The 19,090-nt window shown below is 38.0% G+C and overlaps 2 protein-coding genes across 6 annotated transcripts in view; one reads left to right on the forward strand and one right to left on the reverse strand.

Annotated features, from left to right (window-relative positions):
• The window catches only part of LOC109544798 (intraflagellar transport protein 122 homolog), a 5,274-nt gene extending 2,422 nt beyond the window's left edge, over positions 1-2,852 (forward strand). Inside the window, exon 4 of the mRNA XM_019915145.2 lies at positions 281-2,852. Within this exon, the coding sequence (XP_019770704.1) occupies positions 281-2,812 (2,532 nt within the window). The 3' untranslated portion in view covers positions 2,813-2,852. The remainder of the gene's footprint in view (positions 1-280) is intronic.
• The window catches only part of LOC109544799 (calpain-A), a 24,280-nt gene extending 6,155 nt beyond the window's left edge, over positions 1-18,125 (reverse strand). Inside the window, exons 1-12 of one of the 5 annotated variants that reach the window (XM_019915146.2) lie at positions 17,839-18,125; positions 7,809-7,985; positions 7,553-7,740; positions 6,987-7,121; positions 6,689-6,857; positions 6,383-6,564; positions 6,012-6,265; positions 5,785-5,948; positions 5,502-5,719; positions 3,243-3,285; positions 3,059-3,154; positions 2,854-2,992 (exon numbers count right to left, since the gene is read on the reverse strand). In XM_019915146.2, coding sequence (XP_019770705.1) covers positions 2,854-2,992; positions 3,059-3,154; positions 3,243-3,285; positions 5,502-5,719; positions 5,785-5,948; positions 6,012-6,265; positions 6,383-6,564; positions 6,689-6,857; positions 6,987-7,121; positions 7,553-7,740; positions 7,809-7,985; positions 17,839-18,084 — 2,011 coding nt within the window. In that variant the 5' untranslated portion in view covers positions 18,085-18,125. Of the gene's footprint in view, positions 1-2,853; positions 2,993-3,058; positions 3,155-3,242; positions 3,286-5,501; positions 5,720-5,784; positions 5,949-6,011; positions 6,266-6,382; positions 6,565-6,688; positions 6,858-6,986; positions 7,122-7,552; positions 7,741-7,808; positions 7,986-9,808; positions 10,664-17,838 lie in introns of those variants that run through there. The other 4 variants (XM_048669447.1, XM_048669449.1, XM_048669448.1 and 1 more) reach the window with 4 other exon arrangements.
• Positions 18,126-19,090: the final 965 nt, after the last annotated feature.

Raw genomic sequence — 19,090 nt, forward strand, 5'->3', positions numbered from 1 at the left:
TCGTTTTGTGCAAGGGTGGCGCAAGATTATTGCAAAATTTCATGTTTTCCGTCCCGTTTTGCATGTTTCTCGGAAGCAAAATGAGCAAGAACGTTGGTTTTTCATCATTCCAGAGATAACTAAATGGCCTTTATTCGAAGTTTCTCAAGAACCATTCGAGCCATTGGCATAAATAAATCTTCTATACCTAAACAATTGGAACATCGCACCTCATCTTATTCAGTTGAAATACAGACCATTAAATATACCACCAAGTCGCTCATTTACTTTGAAATTTCAGGTCCAGTTACCAGAGCGACTAGTGATCTACGAGTTGTATTCCAAAGACAGTAACGACATGCATTACAGAGCCAAAGAGAAAATTGCCCAAAAACTAGACTGCAGCTTGCTGGTGATTTGCAGCAATCACCTCATAATATGCCAAGAAAAAACGTTGCAAAGCATGTACTTTTCTGGCGAACAGGAAAAGGAGTGGATTTTCAACAGCCCAATCAGGTATATCAAAAATGTGGGCGGCCCACCTGGAAAAGAGGGCCTGCTTCTCGGGCTGAAAAACGGACAAGTTTGGGAAGTGCATCTGGACAACATTCACCCACTACTCAAAGTGTCAGTTGCGGAGGGCGTGAGATGTTTGGACCTGAGCCAGAAAAAGGAGAAACTAGCTGTAGTCGATGAAAGCGGCTTGTTGCAAATCTTCAAGTATCGAAATGGCGAACTCTGCTACCAGGAGACCAACGCAAACAGTGTGGCTTTCAACACCTTCTACGAAGAAATGGTGGCGTTTAGTGGTTCCAATACTTTGGCAATAAAGGTGATGGATTTTCCAGCTCATGTGCAAAAACTGAGCGGGTTTGTTGTTGGAGTTTGCGGCTCCAAAGCTTTTTGCCTCAACGACTTCACCATGAACACTTTGGAGCTGCCTCTCAGTTCCCCCATGTATCAGTTCATAGAAAAGCACATGTACCATGATGCCTACAAAATTGCCTGTCTAGGAGTAACTGATGGGGACTGGGAAGAGCTGGCCCATTCAGCTCTAGAGCATCTGGAATTTAATGTTGCGCGACTATCCTTCGTAAAGCTGCAAGACTTCAACTATCTGGAATTGATCGAGGATGTTCAGGAGCAACAACAGAAAGGAGATTATAACCGAGACGTAATTATGGGGGATATTTTAGCAATGAAGGGCAAACTGAAGGAAGCGGCGCGACTCTATCAAAAATCTGGTAACGAGAGCAAAGCTCTTACCATGTACACGGACCTGCGAATGTTCGATGAAGCTCAAGAATTTCTTGGAGCTAAAGACAATAACGAGCTGATACGCCAAAAAGCTGACTGGGCACGGAACATTAACGAGCACAAGGCAGCTGCCGATATGTACATTTCAATTGGGGACATTAAAACCGCTGTGGAAATATATGCGGAACAAAGCTGGAGTGATCTTTTAGTCGACCTAAGTCGGCGTTTAGATAAATCGGACAAGTCCGCACTTAGTGTTATAGCTCAGCATTTAAAAACCTTGGGACAACCAGCTTCAGCTGCTGAAATCTACCGCCGCTTAGACGATTCAGCTGCTGTACTCCATCTACATGTTGAGGCAAATGAATGGGCGCAAGCCTTTGCAATAGTGGAGAATCAGCCGCAATTAAACGCAATTGTCTACGTGCCTTATGCTCAGTGGCTAGCTGAAAATGACCGTTTTGTCCAGGCTCAGAAAGCCTTTCACAAAGCGGGAAAATCTGACGAGGCTTTTAAAGTATTCCAACAGCTTACGGCCAATAGTGTATCAGAGAGTCGTTTTGATGATGCAGGATTCTATTACTGGATCATTTCCAGGCAGTATTTGGATTTGTCCAGGGAATTTGGAAATAAACAAGACTGGTATCTTGAAAAGTTTCGCGAAAACGAGAAACTAGCCCAGATATATTACGCCTATAATACCGTTCACAAGTACTTAGAAGAACCATTTACTTCATACATGCCGGAAGCCCTTTTCAATATAGCGAGGTTTTTATTGGCACAGACAAATCAAGAAAAAACACAAGGCATCTCCATGTTTGCTATTTACTTCACTTTAGCGAAGCAAGCTCGAAAACTCGGAGCAAACAAGCTGGCGAAACAAATGTTTGACAAGTTGATTAATCTACAGATACCAAAGAAATTTGAGGAGCAAGTGGAAATTGCCACCATTGCTTCTAGGGCAAGACCCTACAATGATCCAGAGGAGCTCCTGCCAATGTGTTACCGATGCTCTACATATAACCCACTGACATCTTGTGCAAATTCCTGTGTTAACTGCGGGCAACCATTTGTATATTCTTTCGTAAGTTTTGAAACTTTGCCTCTGATAGAGTTCAACATTGAGGAAGGTATTACGGATGAAGAAGCCTTGAGGTATATAGAAGCTCCCGTTCAAACAAACAACGAAGGCTTTAAGGAAAGTATTAATGACGATCAACAGACCTTAGAGTTAATGGATTCCGTGGAAGGTAACGAATCGGACCAATTCCTCTATAGAGGCAATGCTGATAACGAAGACAAAAAGTACCAGCCAATAGTATTAGGTAGAAAGCAGCTGCTGGCACTGGAAATGGACAGCGTTTTAGTCTGCAAATGGGACCCCCCATTAAAATACCAATTCTTCAGAAACATCCTACCAGAGCTGCATGTTACTTTGTGTAATTCGTGTTTTAAAGCTTTTCATGTAGATGATTTTGAACTGCAGTTACTCCAACAGGGGCACTGTCCGTTCTGTAGAGTATCTCCAAATAGTTCAGCGGTAGATAGCAGTTTTACAGACGACCTTTTAGCATAAATTACCAATTGTTGAATAATAAAAACGTTACTAAAACTTACCATCTTGCATGGAATAGTCGAGGATCTCTTTCAACTCTTTCCAATCCACCTCTTTATCTTCACCAGCCAATTTGAGGAATACTTCGTACACTTTGTCGGTTTCCTCCTGTTCTTCCGCACTGGGTTCTACTTCGACGACCTGTAAAGTGAGTCCCAAAAGTTTATTCAACTGAAAACTATTTAAATTGAGCAAGATCTAAGTTACCTCTGCCAAATTTCGAACTGATTTCTGAATGGGAGGCTCATTTACGGGATCAGGCATTGGGGCAAGTTCGGATACAATCGAGGATAAGTGGACAACCAAGGAACATTAAAACATTACGCAGTAAGTAGGACAAACACATTATTTTAGCTGAACAATGTTCAAACATATTCTAATAGCAACTTACTTTTTCATCCAATTCGCCGTATCCGATTTGTTGGTCGTTCTCCCTAAGTCAAAATAAAATTGCATTAATGGGTGTTAACAGATCTGAAACATATAAATCTAAAGGTTTGTTATATTGAAGAAAATCAGGCAGGTTAAAATAAAATTTCCCATATTCGACTGTATTAAATTTATTTTTACCTTGTAAGAAATTAGAATCTTAAATAATTATTATTGGAGTGATAGGAGATATACTGGAACTGCATTTATATTTAGTGATGGAAATGGATGCTTCAATTCTATCGCCTTTTCAGTTGCAAAATTTGTTAAATCGGCTAAAAACGTATCAATCAAATTTATAGGAAAATTTAAACAACATCCAAAAATTATTGTTTGCGGGTGGAGAATATGCAAGCAAGACCAGGCGAATGGAAGTAATACAATTGTACAATACATAAATATTCGAAGCAATTTAAATTATTTTTTACAATAACTTAATTACCAACATATTGCGCATTTGCAATAAGTAACTCAATAATCACATAACGGAAATTTTTTTTTTTACATTCTACTACCTTAGCTGTAAAAACTCATTAATAAGGAACTCTTTGTGTTCTTTAATTTATTTACTTCGGCGTATTTCTTGCCATTTAAATTCCGAAATTAACGTCTCTGGTTTGTCACACTTGCATATTTTCTGGCCGAAAATTTTATATGTTTAATCTGCTGATTCTATATGATGCTGAGAGAATTTGAAGCATAAATCTTAAAAAAATGGGGAGTGATTGAAGAAATTAACTAGCCAATAAACAAAACAGGCAAAAAATGCTACAGAAAAATGTGCTTTGGGTGGTAACAATAATAGCTACATATTTACTACAGTATGTTAAAGTCAATAGCAAAAACAACAAACAAAAATGCAATAAACTGCTTATAAACCTAAAGAGTCTTCGACAAACATAAAATCAAATATTCTATACAGATCTATCAGATGAAATTCGACGCGCCACACATTAGACATGAAACAAATAAGTACATCAGTTAATTGTAACCACCACCAACACGTTTTAGATTTATCCTAACAGACATTGTCCATCATCGACGAAAACATCGCAGTGAAAACTAATAAGTAGATGATGATAATGAACTGTTAGTATGCGTTAGTGACAAAATGCAAAACACAAAAAGTAAGCTGAAGCTAAACCAAGTGGAATAACTTGCTTTGTAATCATAATCGTTTGTACATATTTCTTAAAATGTCATGCTTCGAAATAGGAATCGGGTTTAGGCCGCAACACAACATAAACCAAATAGAGATGCGGATAAGTTTGAAAGTGAAACAAAGCGCAGAAAAAAACTTGAGTAAAGTAAACATTTGACGCAAAGTTCCCATTTTAACAGTTAGTTGGCTAGGCGAGCAAGATGTGTTCTGTTTGTTTAATGGAAAACGACGAAGGGGGAACTTATGTGATAAAGCGTGACGCATTTCCATTAAATTAGCACAGTTTTCTGATACTATATCATAAATGTGTTTTTTGTCGAAAACTCCTGTTAACCGCGCTTTGTTTCGGATCAAGATAATTGGCTTTCAAACCGCAATACTTTTTGCAACATGCCAAAACCCTGAACAAATAATTGATCAGAAAATTCGAGAAATACTTATTGCAACTTTGTCTAGGAACAAAAGCACTTTTTTTCGTTGATTAATAGTAGTAAACGCTTGTTTTCCAGAATAACTTTTTATCAGACCTACATCGGTTGACGCGGCTTTTAAGCTGAAGAATAAAATTGTTGAGACCCTTAAAACAGCTTCTTAAAGAAATTCAATATAGGATCTCCTTTATCTCGATTTCGCGGCTGCTGTTGTGGTTGTGGCGGATATCCTGGATATCCCGGGTATTGAGGATTCGAATATCCCGGCTGAGAATAACCCGGTTGTGCATAACCACTTGGTGCGGGATAACCACCAGGTGGCGGATATCCACCTGGTGGCGGATATCCACCTGGTTGTGGATAACCGGCCGGTGGTGGATAGCCCCCAGGTTGTGGGTATCCTCCCGGTTGAGAATACGGGTATCCACCAGGCTGTGGATATCCAGGATAACTCGGCTGAGGATAGGGATTCGAGGCACCAGGACTTGAAGGATAGCCCGAAAAGGGAGCAGAAGGATTAGCATCGGAATCAGGCGGGGGAGGTGGATGATACTCAGGGGCTTCGCTTTCCTCTTCCGCATCATCGACCTCCCGAGTATAACGCGAGCTACTAGCGTCAGAAGCGTACTCCATATTATTCTGATTCTCGGAGAATACTCTGAGTAGGAATTCTCCTTCTTCATTCGGGTCGAACGTGGAAGGCACGATACAGTAAGTTCCAGGAGGCAGTTTAAATCGGCACGAGACTTCGCGCAAATTGATAAAGGACGGAGATCGTGCCACGGATGCGTTGTACTTGAAAAATTGCAGGTCTAATGGTTTTGGAACGCGGTCTGGGTATGGAAGCTGCAATATTAAGAAATTCCCAATTACATCAGTATTCGTTAATGTATTTCAACCACTGAACTTACGTGATAGATTGCGAAACCTATTGTCAACAGGTCGCCGCCAGTGCTTCGAATTTGTCGTCGGTTTTTCTGCATTAATGCAACAATCAGCGTACAATTTCCTTCGTCGTCATCCTCATCAACTTCCGTTAGAGTTATCCGGTATTGAGGATTATTCCAAAACGTGTCTGTAGAATTTCAAAAAAATTTATTACTTCTTGGGCGAGATTCTTGGGTAATTAACTGCTGACCTATGAAGTTTCTGCAGCCTCCGGCAGTCACCCCTCTCACCCATTCACCCTCATAAACCGACATCTCCCATTTCTTTTTGTTTCCCTCTCTCAATTCCTCTTCCGACAGTGAATCGGGATTCAAATTACAAATTTCCACACGGCTAAAATGCTGCTGAAAATCTTTAAAAGCCATCCAAAACTCGCCGTCGTTGTCGAACGTAAGGCCCAGTTCCTCTTTCTCTGATTCTGAGATAAATCGCCACTCTGGGGATCTAAAAAAAGGGCAGCAAAACTTAAAACAACACGGACAACACTCGCTTTTGCATATTGAACGATTAGAATTTGTTTTTTAAACAGTTATATAAGTCTCAATTTGTAAAAGTGCTTACCCATCACCCCACGCTCCATTCCATTCCGATTCATTACCCCATGGATTTCTCAACCTCAACAGGGGAATTTTCCCTGTCACATTGGGTGTTTGAATATCAACATATTGAACTCTAGTTATGCTGTATGCGTGTCCTCTAACGAGTCCTTCGGGAGTTTGTGCCTCCAGGATATTGGGGTCAGGCTATGAACAAGTAAATTAAGGAAGAATTAATTTCAAATTGCTTTATGCGCGAAATTGAATATAGTGGACAGTTTAATAGAGTGCAAAACAGTTTAAAAAACCGATTTTTTTTGACTCTACTCACCTCTATGGAGCAGCCCATCAGAGAAGCTCTCTCGTAAGCTTTAATCATAATTTGGAACAAGTTTGGAGGGCTGGATTCCAACTCGTACATTTCAGTAACACCTCCCGTAAAATCCTCCATAGCTTCACAGGTGGATCCTCCTTTCAGGGCTTCATATGAGCCGTGCATTCTAAAAAAATTATATTTTTCTTTATTGCCATTGTGTTTAGCTTTTCTCGGTTAGTTGATTTAAAATGGTTGCTAAATCCACACATGTCAACAGAGATTGTAATTTGTGGCGAGTAAGAAAATTACTTACTTAGCATAAGCTTTTTCGATTAAGGCACTCCAAAACTCGTTTTCTTCGGTAGAATGTAAAAACACAAGTTGCCCTCGATACGTAGGGAGTCTATCGTCTATCACAACATCTATCCAGCGTCCATACTGCCAGAACCTGTAAGTTAAGAAAATTTTCTTTAAATAGTTATTAAGGAATTATACCGGGGGTTTTGAAAAAAATGGCCATCGCGTATAATGCCTCGCAACTTACTGCGTATAGAGAAAAAAAATCATTACCCGAATCAACAACCAATGAGAAAAAGTCGGTAATTGCTTTACGTTTGATATTTTTTCATAAAAAGGCTCTATAGAAAAATAATCATTTTTTCGAATGAAAGCACATGCAAGAGAAATCTAAGTCTGTTGACTGATCATGTCCAGTCAGGGTCGGCAGTTCTTCATAAATTTCATAAAAATTGACGAGTTGTTCAAATTACAGCGGCATTGAGTATTATAATAAATAAGAATAAATAAGAATGATTACAAAAATATAATTATTTTCATATAACACACAATTTATTCCTATGCGATTAACTAGTAACTTACCGAAAGTGAAAAATACCGGCGTATTTATCGTCAAAATCTTGGTCATCCGGAACAATTTGCAAAAAGAGCCGATGATACAACGTTAAATTAGCAGCAGCAGCTAGAAGCCAACAATCTCCCAATTCGCCTTGTTGGACATCGAACCGCGAATATCCCTCCACAAAAAATTGCGGATTGTCACATATTTCCTAAAAAATTAACACAATTTGTTCAAAGGCTGGATATTAAAGATTTTCAACGAGCTCTTTTAACTCACATGGGGTCTTTTCCATTCATAATATCTATCCGGCCTTTGGCTGAAGAATAATGATGAATCTGTGGCGGGAAATTCAGGATCCTCAAAAAGGGTTCCTCTTTCGAGATTTTCATCTCGAAGCTGGTAGAAGTCTTGTGGTCCTGCTCTTGCTTTAAAACCTGAGCCTTTTTCACCAAACTGTAAAAAGAAACATTCAATTAACACCATTTTCTTTAACCAGCTATAGCGTGTCGCAGTTCTCAACAGTAGAGAAAATTGCAAAAAGAAACACAGAAAAAAAAAATATAAGAAAATCATTAATGATGAGCATCTGATGCAAAAGTGAGGCAATTTCCTATTTGAACAATGCAAAAGGAACAGAAATTAACACAATAAATGGGAGTTATTTAGTGTTTAGTGGACCATCCATAAGCAGCATGCTAAATGAGGCGAATAGTATAATGTTTTCTAAAAAGCGATCTTAAATACTTAATAAGTGGGTATGTGAACTAGAAAATTCTAAAGCTTCCAATACGAAAACCTCGATATAGTTTCAACTGGAGTCGAAATGATAAATCTGGCATTGTCTACGCCAAAGTTACAAACGAGATGAAAAAGAGTTTTAATTTTTACGATTTAAGCCGCATAGATCTTTAGTCACATTCACATAAAAAAATGATTGTTTTTTAGATGAAGATTAAGCTATTAAGTCCGATAACAGTATATTTATTGAGCCATAAACGTTCCTCCTAAATGTTTACAATAAGATACATAGTCTATAGTGAAACCATATACCTTGAAAACTTTCTTGGCGATACTATTATTTAAAGTAGCACCCCTGTAAATACCATAAACCTTCGCTTCCTTAGCTAGCGTATTCTGGGATACAGTTTGAGTAATCAGTTGCTCCTTGATAAGGTGAGGAGTTTCCTCACTTGCGTCAATAAATTCAAGTTTTTCGTCAAGCTTGCACCTAAACGCGTTTTTCAGTTGGGAAATCGCGTTCCGTTCCTCAACCACCGACGGTTCCTCAAATTTGAATGAAATTCGCTTTGGAGGAAAAGAGTACGTTCTATCAACCGGCGCGACTGAACCTTTGGAAACTTTGGGAAAACGATAAGTAGCCCTAGAAGAATTTTCCACGAATATTTTGGACAACAGCGGTTCTTTGATAAAGCCCGGACTTGATACGCTCGTCATTTTCGAACACACTTGTTCAGAATTATTACACAGACTATCAAAGAGCAACTCGTCAAATATTTTATCAAAAATCGTTTAAAACCGCAAACTCGCAATGTCGTAGGATGCTAAACACTGGCCATTATCAACAGCTCATTTACCATTTGAGTTCTCTATTCGTTTTATCTATTACTATCTATGCGATAGGAGGGTGCGTAAATGAAATGAGTTTGCTAATTTAATTTTTTAGGCGTAGCATCGGATCCTTGGGGGGTGAAAGTGGATCGTTTTCCGACTTCCAGCAATATCCAGGCGCTCAGACCTTTTCAAATGTCGTATCCAGTTCGAAAATTAGGCCGATGTGGATTTGAACAACAGGTCAAGGAATTATCTAATTGGTGTTTCATGTTTGCCTATTTTTGGACTAATGCATGATGTCAGAAAGGATTGAGAGTGAAATGATAATTACATTTTTATATTGTCTACTTCAAAAAGGTAACAACATAAAAATGTTTTTAAAAACCGGCACCTTGAGGAGCGTTTTTTGATCTGTTTCCCTGTTTCTGGCGGTTTATCGGCAATTTAATTAAGGCGGCAAGAGAAAGTCCCAAAAATAATTTTGTGTTGAATACAAATATTCGTTGATTCATACCAGTTAATTACTTTATTCTCCCATAAGAGTGGCTACGGTGGTCTTGACCTTCAACTTTCCATAGGCCAAACACATTAGAATAATTTCTTACCCACGACAATTATTTCAGCATTAGCCCACTCGCCTACTTTTTCAACATTTAAAGAAACCAATATTTGAAATCCGAATGGAAAATGAACAGATTTCTTACCATATAAAGCTTCTCCTTTCCAAGTTGCATTTGCTTATTTACATCTAGGACACTCGGTCCATCTGGCATAAGAGCCGGAATACTGCCATCTTTTCTTTTAACGTATTTTTTCCTTAAAATTAATATCGGATGCCTAACTGCAATTTTCTCTTGCGGATTGACTTCGGCCTCTCTAGTTTTGAGAGAATCAGGCGATTTTTTCCTATTTTCTGAACCACCACGCTTCCGTTTTTCCAAGTCGCAGTATCCAACAGGACACTTTACTCCCGAGTTCTCAAATACGATTAAGGATCGCTCCGGTTTGTCTTTCTCATTGCCTTTGGTTATTCGACTTACTTTTCTATTCACTTTCGAACAACCGCATTCCTCTTTTTTCGCATTTATTCGAACGCATCGTTCCTGAGGCTTATTTGCTGGATATTTCTCACCCTCCTCTCGAGCGCGGTCCACTCTCAAATATACAGGCTTATATTTCAAATCTGCCTTCTTGGTTTTGTCAATTTTACCATCAATTGCTGTCCTATTTGCGTAACCGGCATATTTACTGCTGGAGATTGACCATCTCTTTTCCTTGGACATTCTAGACGGTTTAGGATATTTATCCAAAAATCCTAGAACATCTCGCCGGATGTAGCTCTGATATTCTATGGAATTGATGTCTAATTTGCGCTTAGCAAATGATGTTTTAGGCGTTCCAAATCCTTCACACGATTGGCATGAACGGTTTAATAATGCATCCCACATCTCATATTTTTTTAGTGTTTTTCATCGGCAATTTTCTAGCACAGCTTATGGGCAAATTTCGAAAACATAAATAAATACCACTGACAAATAATACTAATCAGATAGTGTCAAGATTAATTACGTTCGATGTAGGTTAAAAAAATAGATAATCCTAAAACAAACCAGGTGAAAATTGAGCGACTTAATTCGCCGCAAAAACATGACATATAAATTATTGATCAGTTCATTACCCAAGTTCGCAGAAAAAAAATAGTGTTTGAGACCCAGAATTTTTCCTACGATATCTTCCTTATGGACCCACAACCTTCATATTCGTTATTGGGCAGCTTCTTAGGTCGGCAATAATAGAATAAGGGGAAAATGTTGAGTTTTGATCGAAAAGTTCATAAGGGGGGATCATGAGATCGATTTTTGGAAAACAAATCAAGTTTCTTAAAATACCTCGAATTCTACACCATTTTCATCGGACAGAGCCAAGGAATGCAACGATCTAATAAAAAGACACCGGGGACTTTCCAGTTCCCAAATAATCAATATTTTCTGTCTGTTTTGAACGGTTTTTGAGCGATCGCAATATTCAACGGACGATATCTTCCTTACTATGAACCCACAACCTTCATATTCGTTATTGGGCAGCTTCTTAAGTCGGCAACAATCCAATGAGGGGAAAAATACGGTTGTAAAATTTTGATTTTTAATTGAAAATTTTGTAAGGGGGGAGGGTTGATTTTTTCGAAAAATATAAAATATCACGAATTTTTCATCATTTTTACCGAAAAGAGGCCAGGAGTTCAAAGAGATCCTCAAAAACACACTGAACTCTTCAGATCCGAAATAATCAACATCGTCTGTGCACTTTGAGTCGTTTTTGAGCGGTTCCGATTTTTAACCGACGATTTCTTCTCCATTATGGACTCAAAAACTCTACATTTGCATATCAAAGGGACCAAAGGATCGATTTTTGAAAAAAATTCAAGTTTCTCAAAATATCTCTAATTCTACATAATTTTCATCGGAAAGAGGCAAGGAATGTAACGATCTAATTAAAATACACTGGGGTCTTTCCATTTCCCAAATAATCAACATTTCTGTCTATTTTGAACGATTTTTGAGCGGTCGTAATCTTCAACGGACGATATCTTCCTTATTATAGACCCACAAACTTCATATTTGTTATTGGGCAGCTTCTTCGGAATTTGTATTTTGAATTTAAGCAAGTCGTTTATTACCTACTCTTCTTCGTCGAAAAAAGTCGTTTTAACAACGACGTTTCAATTTCAAAACTGTTATAAGTTTTCAGTCATCCCTAATTTTATCGTTTTATGAGGATATTGATATGAATGATCAAAAAATACAGACGTACAGAATATACTATACAAACAAAAATGTGGAATTCAAAAAATGTTTAATGATTTTTATGGGACACGGAAGCATTTCTCAGAACATTACTCGTATCCACAATATTTAAAATACAACTTTTAATGAATCTTCTATTTCTTCAGGTGACTAGTATACACATCCGGATCTTACTAATGTTGATGAAGAATAATCAACAGAAGTATTTTCAGATGGTTGTTGATCCCAATTGCTCATTAAAAACCTTTCGGAGAGCTGGCTAAGGCCGCTAACCGAACTTTTGATGAGAGTTTCAACTTCAGGCCCATTTGCGCACCAAAAATCAATAAATCAACCAGCTTCTCCTCTGAAATCCTTTGGAAAAATACAAAAAAATAGACAGGGGCTGATGCGAAGCAATCATTTAATGTTCAAGTTTCCCGCTTGTTCGCAGCTTCTGAATCCTCAACTTGAGAAATAAATCCGTTTCTCAGTGGAAATGTATTGACGAGCTTCGACAGTTGAAAGCATAGATAGTTTCCTTCCTGTTCTTTTATAGTGCATAGTTGTATAAAGTCAAATTCCTTCGTTTATCTCAGTTTTCTCAACCCGCTCCTTGAAAAATTAGTTTCTGACCATTGAGTTGACGATGCCTCAATATGGAACTGATAAACGGACGTGAGGAGAATTTTCCAATTTCCATTAATTGCTTTTTCAATCCCCGTCTCGAGCAAAAATCGATCTCATTTGACTAGACAAAAGGGCAATTGACTCCCTTAAAATAGTAAAATATTGCGCAAATATTACCAATTTTACCCCCATCCTTCGTTGAGACATTTGATAATTCCTCAGCTAAAAACCGGCCGGAAAGTGTTTTATTTGTACTTTAAACATTGTTTACTAGTCATCAAGCGAAATGTATCAATTTTTCGAACCTTTCACGGGTTTTCGCAATACTAAACGCAACAAACTCGCGACTTTGGTTAATAGACCAAAATAACAAGTTTCGAATAAGACGCCGACCTGTACAATATAATTTTTGTGGTTACACAAACTCAAAAAGTGTCGGATCAATATTCAAAACGTGTGCAATTTGACCATTAGAAAGACAACTATCTAGTTGAATGAGAATGTTTTATATTTGATTATTTTGGATCATAACAGCGAGCATTTGGCTACAAGTAAGTTTGTTTTGATCGCCTAAAGCATCAGATGCGTCACTTTGTGGAAGCACTGGTGGTTGACTAGCATTCTTTATATCAGCAAGTTCCTTAGGTGCATTACCGCATCCTCTAACCCCCTTTTGCATTTTCCTCTTTTTCTTTTTGCCACATTTGGGACATATTCCAAATTCTTTTGCTTCCAGTTCCGATTTCATACAGCACTGACAAGGAGTCGTTTTAGCTCCATTGCAAAAGCATACTAGTTTATTTTGATGCGGCGTGGATTGGTAATTGTTGACTGAAAAACTGCGTCTTTTACGGATGTTAGAAGGGCAGTTTGGGTTGGGGCATGGACAAGGTGGCATTCTGGGTGTGCATACACCCATGTCTATGCCATTATGTGATCCTGTTGCCTCAGCAGGTCCGCCTTCCTTGCCAGTTTTCGGATGAGACTCTCCATCTGCAGATGGAATGTCTCCTTTATCTTTTCCACTTGGTTTATCAGCGTTGGGTTCCTTGCCTCCTGCCTTTCCTCGCTTGGCTGTTCCTCCAGCCTTATTTCCTTCATGCGCTTTACCGCCTTTGCCGGATTTCGGCTGTTTTCCACCTGTTCCCTTTTTGCCCCCTTTGCCACCTTTGCCCCCTTTGCCTCCTTTGCCTTCTTTGCCTCCTTTGCCTCCTTTGCCTTTTTGCCTTTTGCCACCATTATCTTCTTTACCCCCTTTTCCATGTTTTCCTTTTCCGTTTTTTCCTTTTCCGTTTCCATTTTCATCTGGAGCGCTTCCAGCCCCAACTCCAAGAAAATCGGATATTTTCTCTTTGCGTTTTGTTGGGCTACATGGCTGAGCAGGGGCGCACCAGTTTGGTGGACATGCATACGAGCAGCAACAGCATGAAAAAGGCCTGCAGCCGCTTGAGGGGCTGCTGCAGGGACTGGAGGGCCTGCTAGTAGGACTGGATGGCCTGCTGCATGGTCTGGAGCAGACGCTCTGAGATCTACTGCGAATACTGGCACAATTGGAGAGGATGTAGCAACAAGGCGCGCAACTCATCTGTGCTCATTTTAGTTCATTTTAAACGAAGAATTTCGAATGGGTGGTAGTGAAAGACGTGAATGATGAATAATAGGTTAGGGTTTTACCAAATATTTTCAGTGTCTAATTTTGAGTGATGAGCAAAGGTAATAAGGTAGTTAGGGAGCCTTATCTGGAGACTATTTGCGCACACTAAATGTGAGCAGTTTGTTTTATGAACAGCTCTTAAAACTCGCTTGAATAAAAGTGTGCTTGTTGCTTCACAGATCACGCAGATCGTATTGAATAAATGTCTCAGTAGAGGCGATTTTAAAAGGCATAAAGTTAAAAAATAATTCCAGTAAAAGGAAAAACTTTGAAAAAGTGCCGTTGAGGAGTTGCAAACGGTACTGAAACGTTCCTTGGCTCAAAAGAAGTTTTATTTAAAAAAAAATGTCTGGCTCAAAAGTTCAAAAAAAGTTCTTCAAAAATAAATGACCTAAACTCGAAATTATATTGAAACTCGTGGACTATTTGCTCCTAAGTCAGGCTCATATTTTGGTGAAGCTTCTGGATGGATAGAGGCCATTCGCTTTGGGCAACAGGTAAATTGTTGAGTGTCTTGGTCCATTGAAGAATTACCAGTACGTTTTACTCAGTAGTTGACATTTTTTTTTAGTTGATACAATAATACTTTTTCTTCGATAATTGAATTTATAAAGAAGGTGAATTTTTGAAATAAACCAGAAATTGCAGTCCAAATTATGTAGATTAAAATAGAAAAAGAGTAGAAAAGTCCTTGAAAAAAGTTGGATTTTGCTCCTACTGAGAGCCCCTGCATGACTCAAAATACATTTTCAATGCGATTTTCTTAAAAGTCTGTTAAATGTGGCATAAAAGTAAAAAGGCCGAAGGCCGTTTAGGGAAAAAGGAGTGCCATGCGAGATCCCCGCAAATACTGACGAAGTGGAGCTGCCATTTAACCAGCATATCAAGGTATACAAGAGCAAAGATTCATGAAAATCTAGCATGAAACTTATTTATTTTATTATGTATTTTGTCGTTTTAAAGCTTTGGGCAAAGGAAAGCAGCCACAAAAAGCACGGTTACAATCAGGATCAGCCATCAACAGCTACATTTTTATGAAAATCGAGCAAAATACTTGCTAAAATCCACATACTCCGTGGCTCATAATAATGCGAAATAAAGAAGCATTCATAAATTATGGGTTGAATTTGAGTCCTTCATTTAGTCAGCCTTTACAAAATTTTCAACCCCAAATATTCACAATAAAAAAAAGTATTTTTTTACGGTGATGGTCCAAACCAGTTGGACCGGAAAACCTGTCTTGGAAAAAATTGCCGTGAGTTATGATATCCGATTTAGCCAACTTCACAAATTCATGATATTCTATTTCGCAACTAAGCATAAGAAAATATCTAATTATGCTTACGAGGTACATAAGGGTCTTTAGTTTCACAGATAGCATGTAAACGCATCAGCATTTAATTAGTATATATTCTCACAAGTCTGTTATAACCAACAGTTGTATCTTGAAGCTGAAATCCATATCAATCGAAATAAAAATTGTTTTAAAAACTCCTTTGCCAAGGAAGTGATTTTAAGTCGTGCGAACATGCACTTGTGAAAAATTGTCAACAACAAAAAAACTAGAATCCAACTGCTTAGTAGCCGAATTACTCATCCAAAAGGCGATCAAGAAAATGCTTATATCATCATGTGGCTTCTGTAGTCCTGTGAAAAGTGTCTTAATGTTCAGTTTGTTACAAGCAGAGAACTAAATCGGTCGCTAGTTCTTTGTGTTGCATTAATTGCAATGTTCGATGGGAAATATGGAACCATTGTGGCCCTTATGGCAAGGGCGGGAGTTTATCTTACATTCTCTCTTATGGGAGAAGGATTAAAGTTCTCAATTCGGAGTGGATTTTCTTAGCAGTGGAAACTTTTTGAGGGTAAATGGGAACTGGAGAAAGAAGCGCCCGCTTGCACATCTTTTATTGTCCTGTACGGTATTTTGAAGCAATTATTGCTGTTTTTCTGCTGTGAATTTCATACACTCTAAATGTACCGGCTCTTGAATTGCCAATAGGGATTGCTCAGATTTAGTAATTTTTACTTTTTTCGTTCAAAGTTTCAATATTAAATAACATGTAAAATAGCGGTGTTATGTTGCGAGCACACCTTTACCTCTCGTCGAATTACCACAGTTTTTCTGCTCTAAATCTCAATTGTTGCTCTTCTCAAAGTGAATAATATCCCAGAATCCAGACTAAAGAGCCCAAAGGTGAGTGGAATACTTTTATTTTTTTGTGATGGAATTTTAGCGGTCTGGATCCACTTTGTTCATTTAGTAGAAGTAGATGGCAATCAGGGTTGTAGTTTTTTTTTGATGCTGCTCGCATGTGCATATTTGCGAATTTTACATAACGGCTTTTTGAAAATGGTGGCGCACTTATTTTCATATGCTTGGCAAACTGTCGATATATTTTATAATTATCATTTAGATTCTTATTTTGCTAACATACAATTTTCGTCAGGTAAAACAGGCATATTTTTCAAGTGCTTCTATTCACTAATAACAGCGTTTTCTTATTGACTTACCGAAATAAAAGGTTCCGTATCATTCTGAGGCAGCAATGGAAAATCAAACGCAATAAATACTGTTAGGTACATACGGATTTCGACCTTAATTCTAACAGATTGTTATCAACAGGTGATATTGAACATGTAAATATTTAAAAGCATGTCTATGACTAATGGACTAACAGTCCCTTCTAACATAAAAAATTAGATTAAGTTGAGATGATCCAAACATTATTATTTTTTGAGAACATTTAGCTCCCGTTCAACAGAGTTCGGTAAGCACATGGTCAAAAGGATACTTTGATATTCTTTGCATCAAAAGAAGACGATCTGGCCTAACTTTTAATAAGGAAAAATGTTTGGCTCCTCTGCTATTGATGGTCAAAGTTTAATCCGTTAACTCTCGATAGTCACTCGTCTCGATTTAACTATCGAAAAATTTGAGAAATAATTAAAAATCTCGATTTAACTATCGAAAAATTTCAGAAGTAGTTAAAAATCTCGATTTAACTATCGAAAAATTGTAGAAGTAATTAAAAGTCTCGACTTAACTATCGAAAAACGTTAAGTGTCAAGAAAACAGACATATATTTTGTTGCGCAAAAACTATGAATACTACAAAATTTTTCAAAGAGGATAAAATTGTGAATAAATGATTAGTGCATCAACGAAAAAAAATGAGTTGATTTCATCCACCAATTAAAAAGTTCTGGTAGTTTTTGTACGACGACACTCAAGAATTCACCACTTGTCCAAAACGGCTGAACTTGATGGTTTCATCAAAATACGAGTCTTACACCAGAACACATTCACAGCGAGTTTCACTAAAATACATCGTAAAAAAGATAAATTTATTGAAGAACTTTGACCATTGATAGCAGAGGAGCCAGACTTTGTTAACAAAAGTTAGGTCAGATCGTCTTCTTTTGATGTAAAGAATATCGCAGTCCCTTTTGATCATGTGCTTACGGGACACCCTGAATATTACTTTATGCATCATGTAGGTACACATAAAGAAAGAGACTTAGAGCAAAACCAAACTACAACGTTAAATAAGACGTTATTTCTAAAGCCCCCTAAACAGATCACAGATTCATGCAACCGATAACTGGGGTTCCGATCTTTCAATGGCAACTGCTCCCTAAACGGGTAAAACTATCTAAATACATACCCATGCGTTAACTTTTTCCACTTTCTCCGCTTGGATAGCGGGTTCCTCCACGACATCGTCCTTCAAGCTGGGGTAAATGGGAGCAGTGTGCCACGATTTAGGGTCCAACTGCCATCCAAATCCATTCCCATGCCATCCATAACCATTAGCTACACTGGGGGGCTGCTGGTAGTGAATAACAGGGTAAGCATTGTGGTACTGTTGCCATCCAATAGCAACGGGTGCTTGCTTTGGGTACATCGCCATTTGTGTTAACTATGTTCTAAAAACATAAGGAATATTTTTCAATGCACGGCCTTTTGATGCCAACTGATCGAGGAATTGAGGATTTTGTGACTATCAGAAGTACCAGATGCTTCATTTGCATCTTCGGCCAGTATCTTTAAATGTTCTGTGCTCATCGTATCATCAACAGATTTTTTCTTGATTTTTCAAATGAGGCAAAACATTTTTTTGAAACCCCTTTTTCTAAGTTCATTTTAATTTCCAATCAGAGTTTTACGGTAATCAGTGTTTGGTCATATTGGGACTGCGGATCCTCCACTGATCAAATCCAAGATGTTTTACGCACTTACCATTTTGGGAAGCAGCCGATACTAATTTTCAGTTATCACATATGAAGTGATAATTATCGTTTTAGCGAGTTCTTGATAATTGTTGACGCAAACCCGCAAAATCTGTTTAGGAGCTCAGTTGAGTAATACGTCGTTAAATGCTTCTTACAGGAAATATTGAGTAAAAACAATGTTTGGCGACCATTTGTAAGCTGGTAGATAAACTGGTGTGTTTATAACTGTTTTTCCACCATTACAAAGTGCAAACAAATGTATGAATATTCCCTTGTTTAAAGAACGGTGTTTCATACCTTGTTTACCCCTGGTTTCTATTGCGCTCATTAGACTTATAAGATTTTCATTTGTATTGGATTGGCAAACTAAAGCTCCAATTTAAGACATACAATTATAGAAATGAAAACCCTGAGTTTTCTTCAAGGATTCACATGCATATGAAGCAGGTCAATTTTAATATTACTTAGTCGAATTTGAGATACAACGGCGCCGTTCCTTTTATGGAAGTTATTGCAATTTTGTGACCTTATCAGTAAAAATCGGTTAATTTAAAGGTCGTTTATAAATTCGTAAAAGACAACAAGGCTGCTTTTCGCATAAACGCATATTATTTTACAGGCAATATCGAAAAGTCTCCATTATTTATAATGTTCGAACCCAAAGTGATGCGACAAAGCAAAAAA

Source organism: Dendroctonus ponderosae, unplaced genomic scaffold, assembly GCF_020466585.1.
Source record: "Dendroctonus ponderosae isolate FM_Combo_2020 unplaced genomic scaffold, Dpon_F_20191213v2 Dpon_F_20191213_8, whole genome shotgun sequence".
NCBI lineage: Eukaryota > Metazoa > Arthropoda > Insecta > Coleoptera > Curculionidae > Dendroctonus > Dendroctonus ponderosae.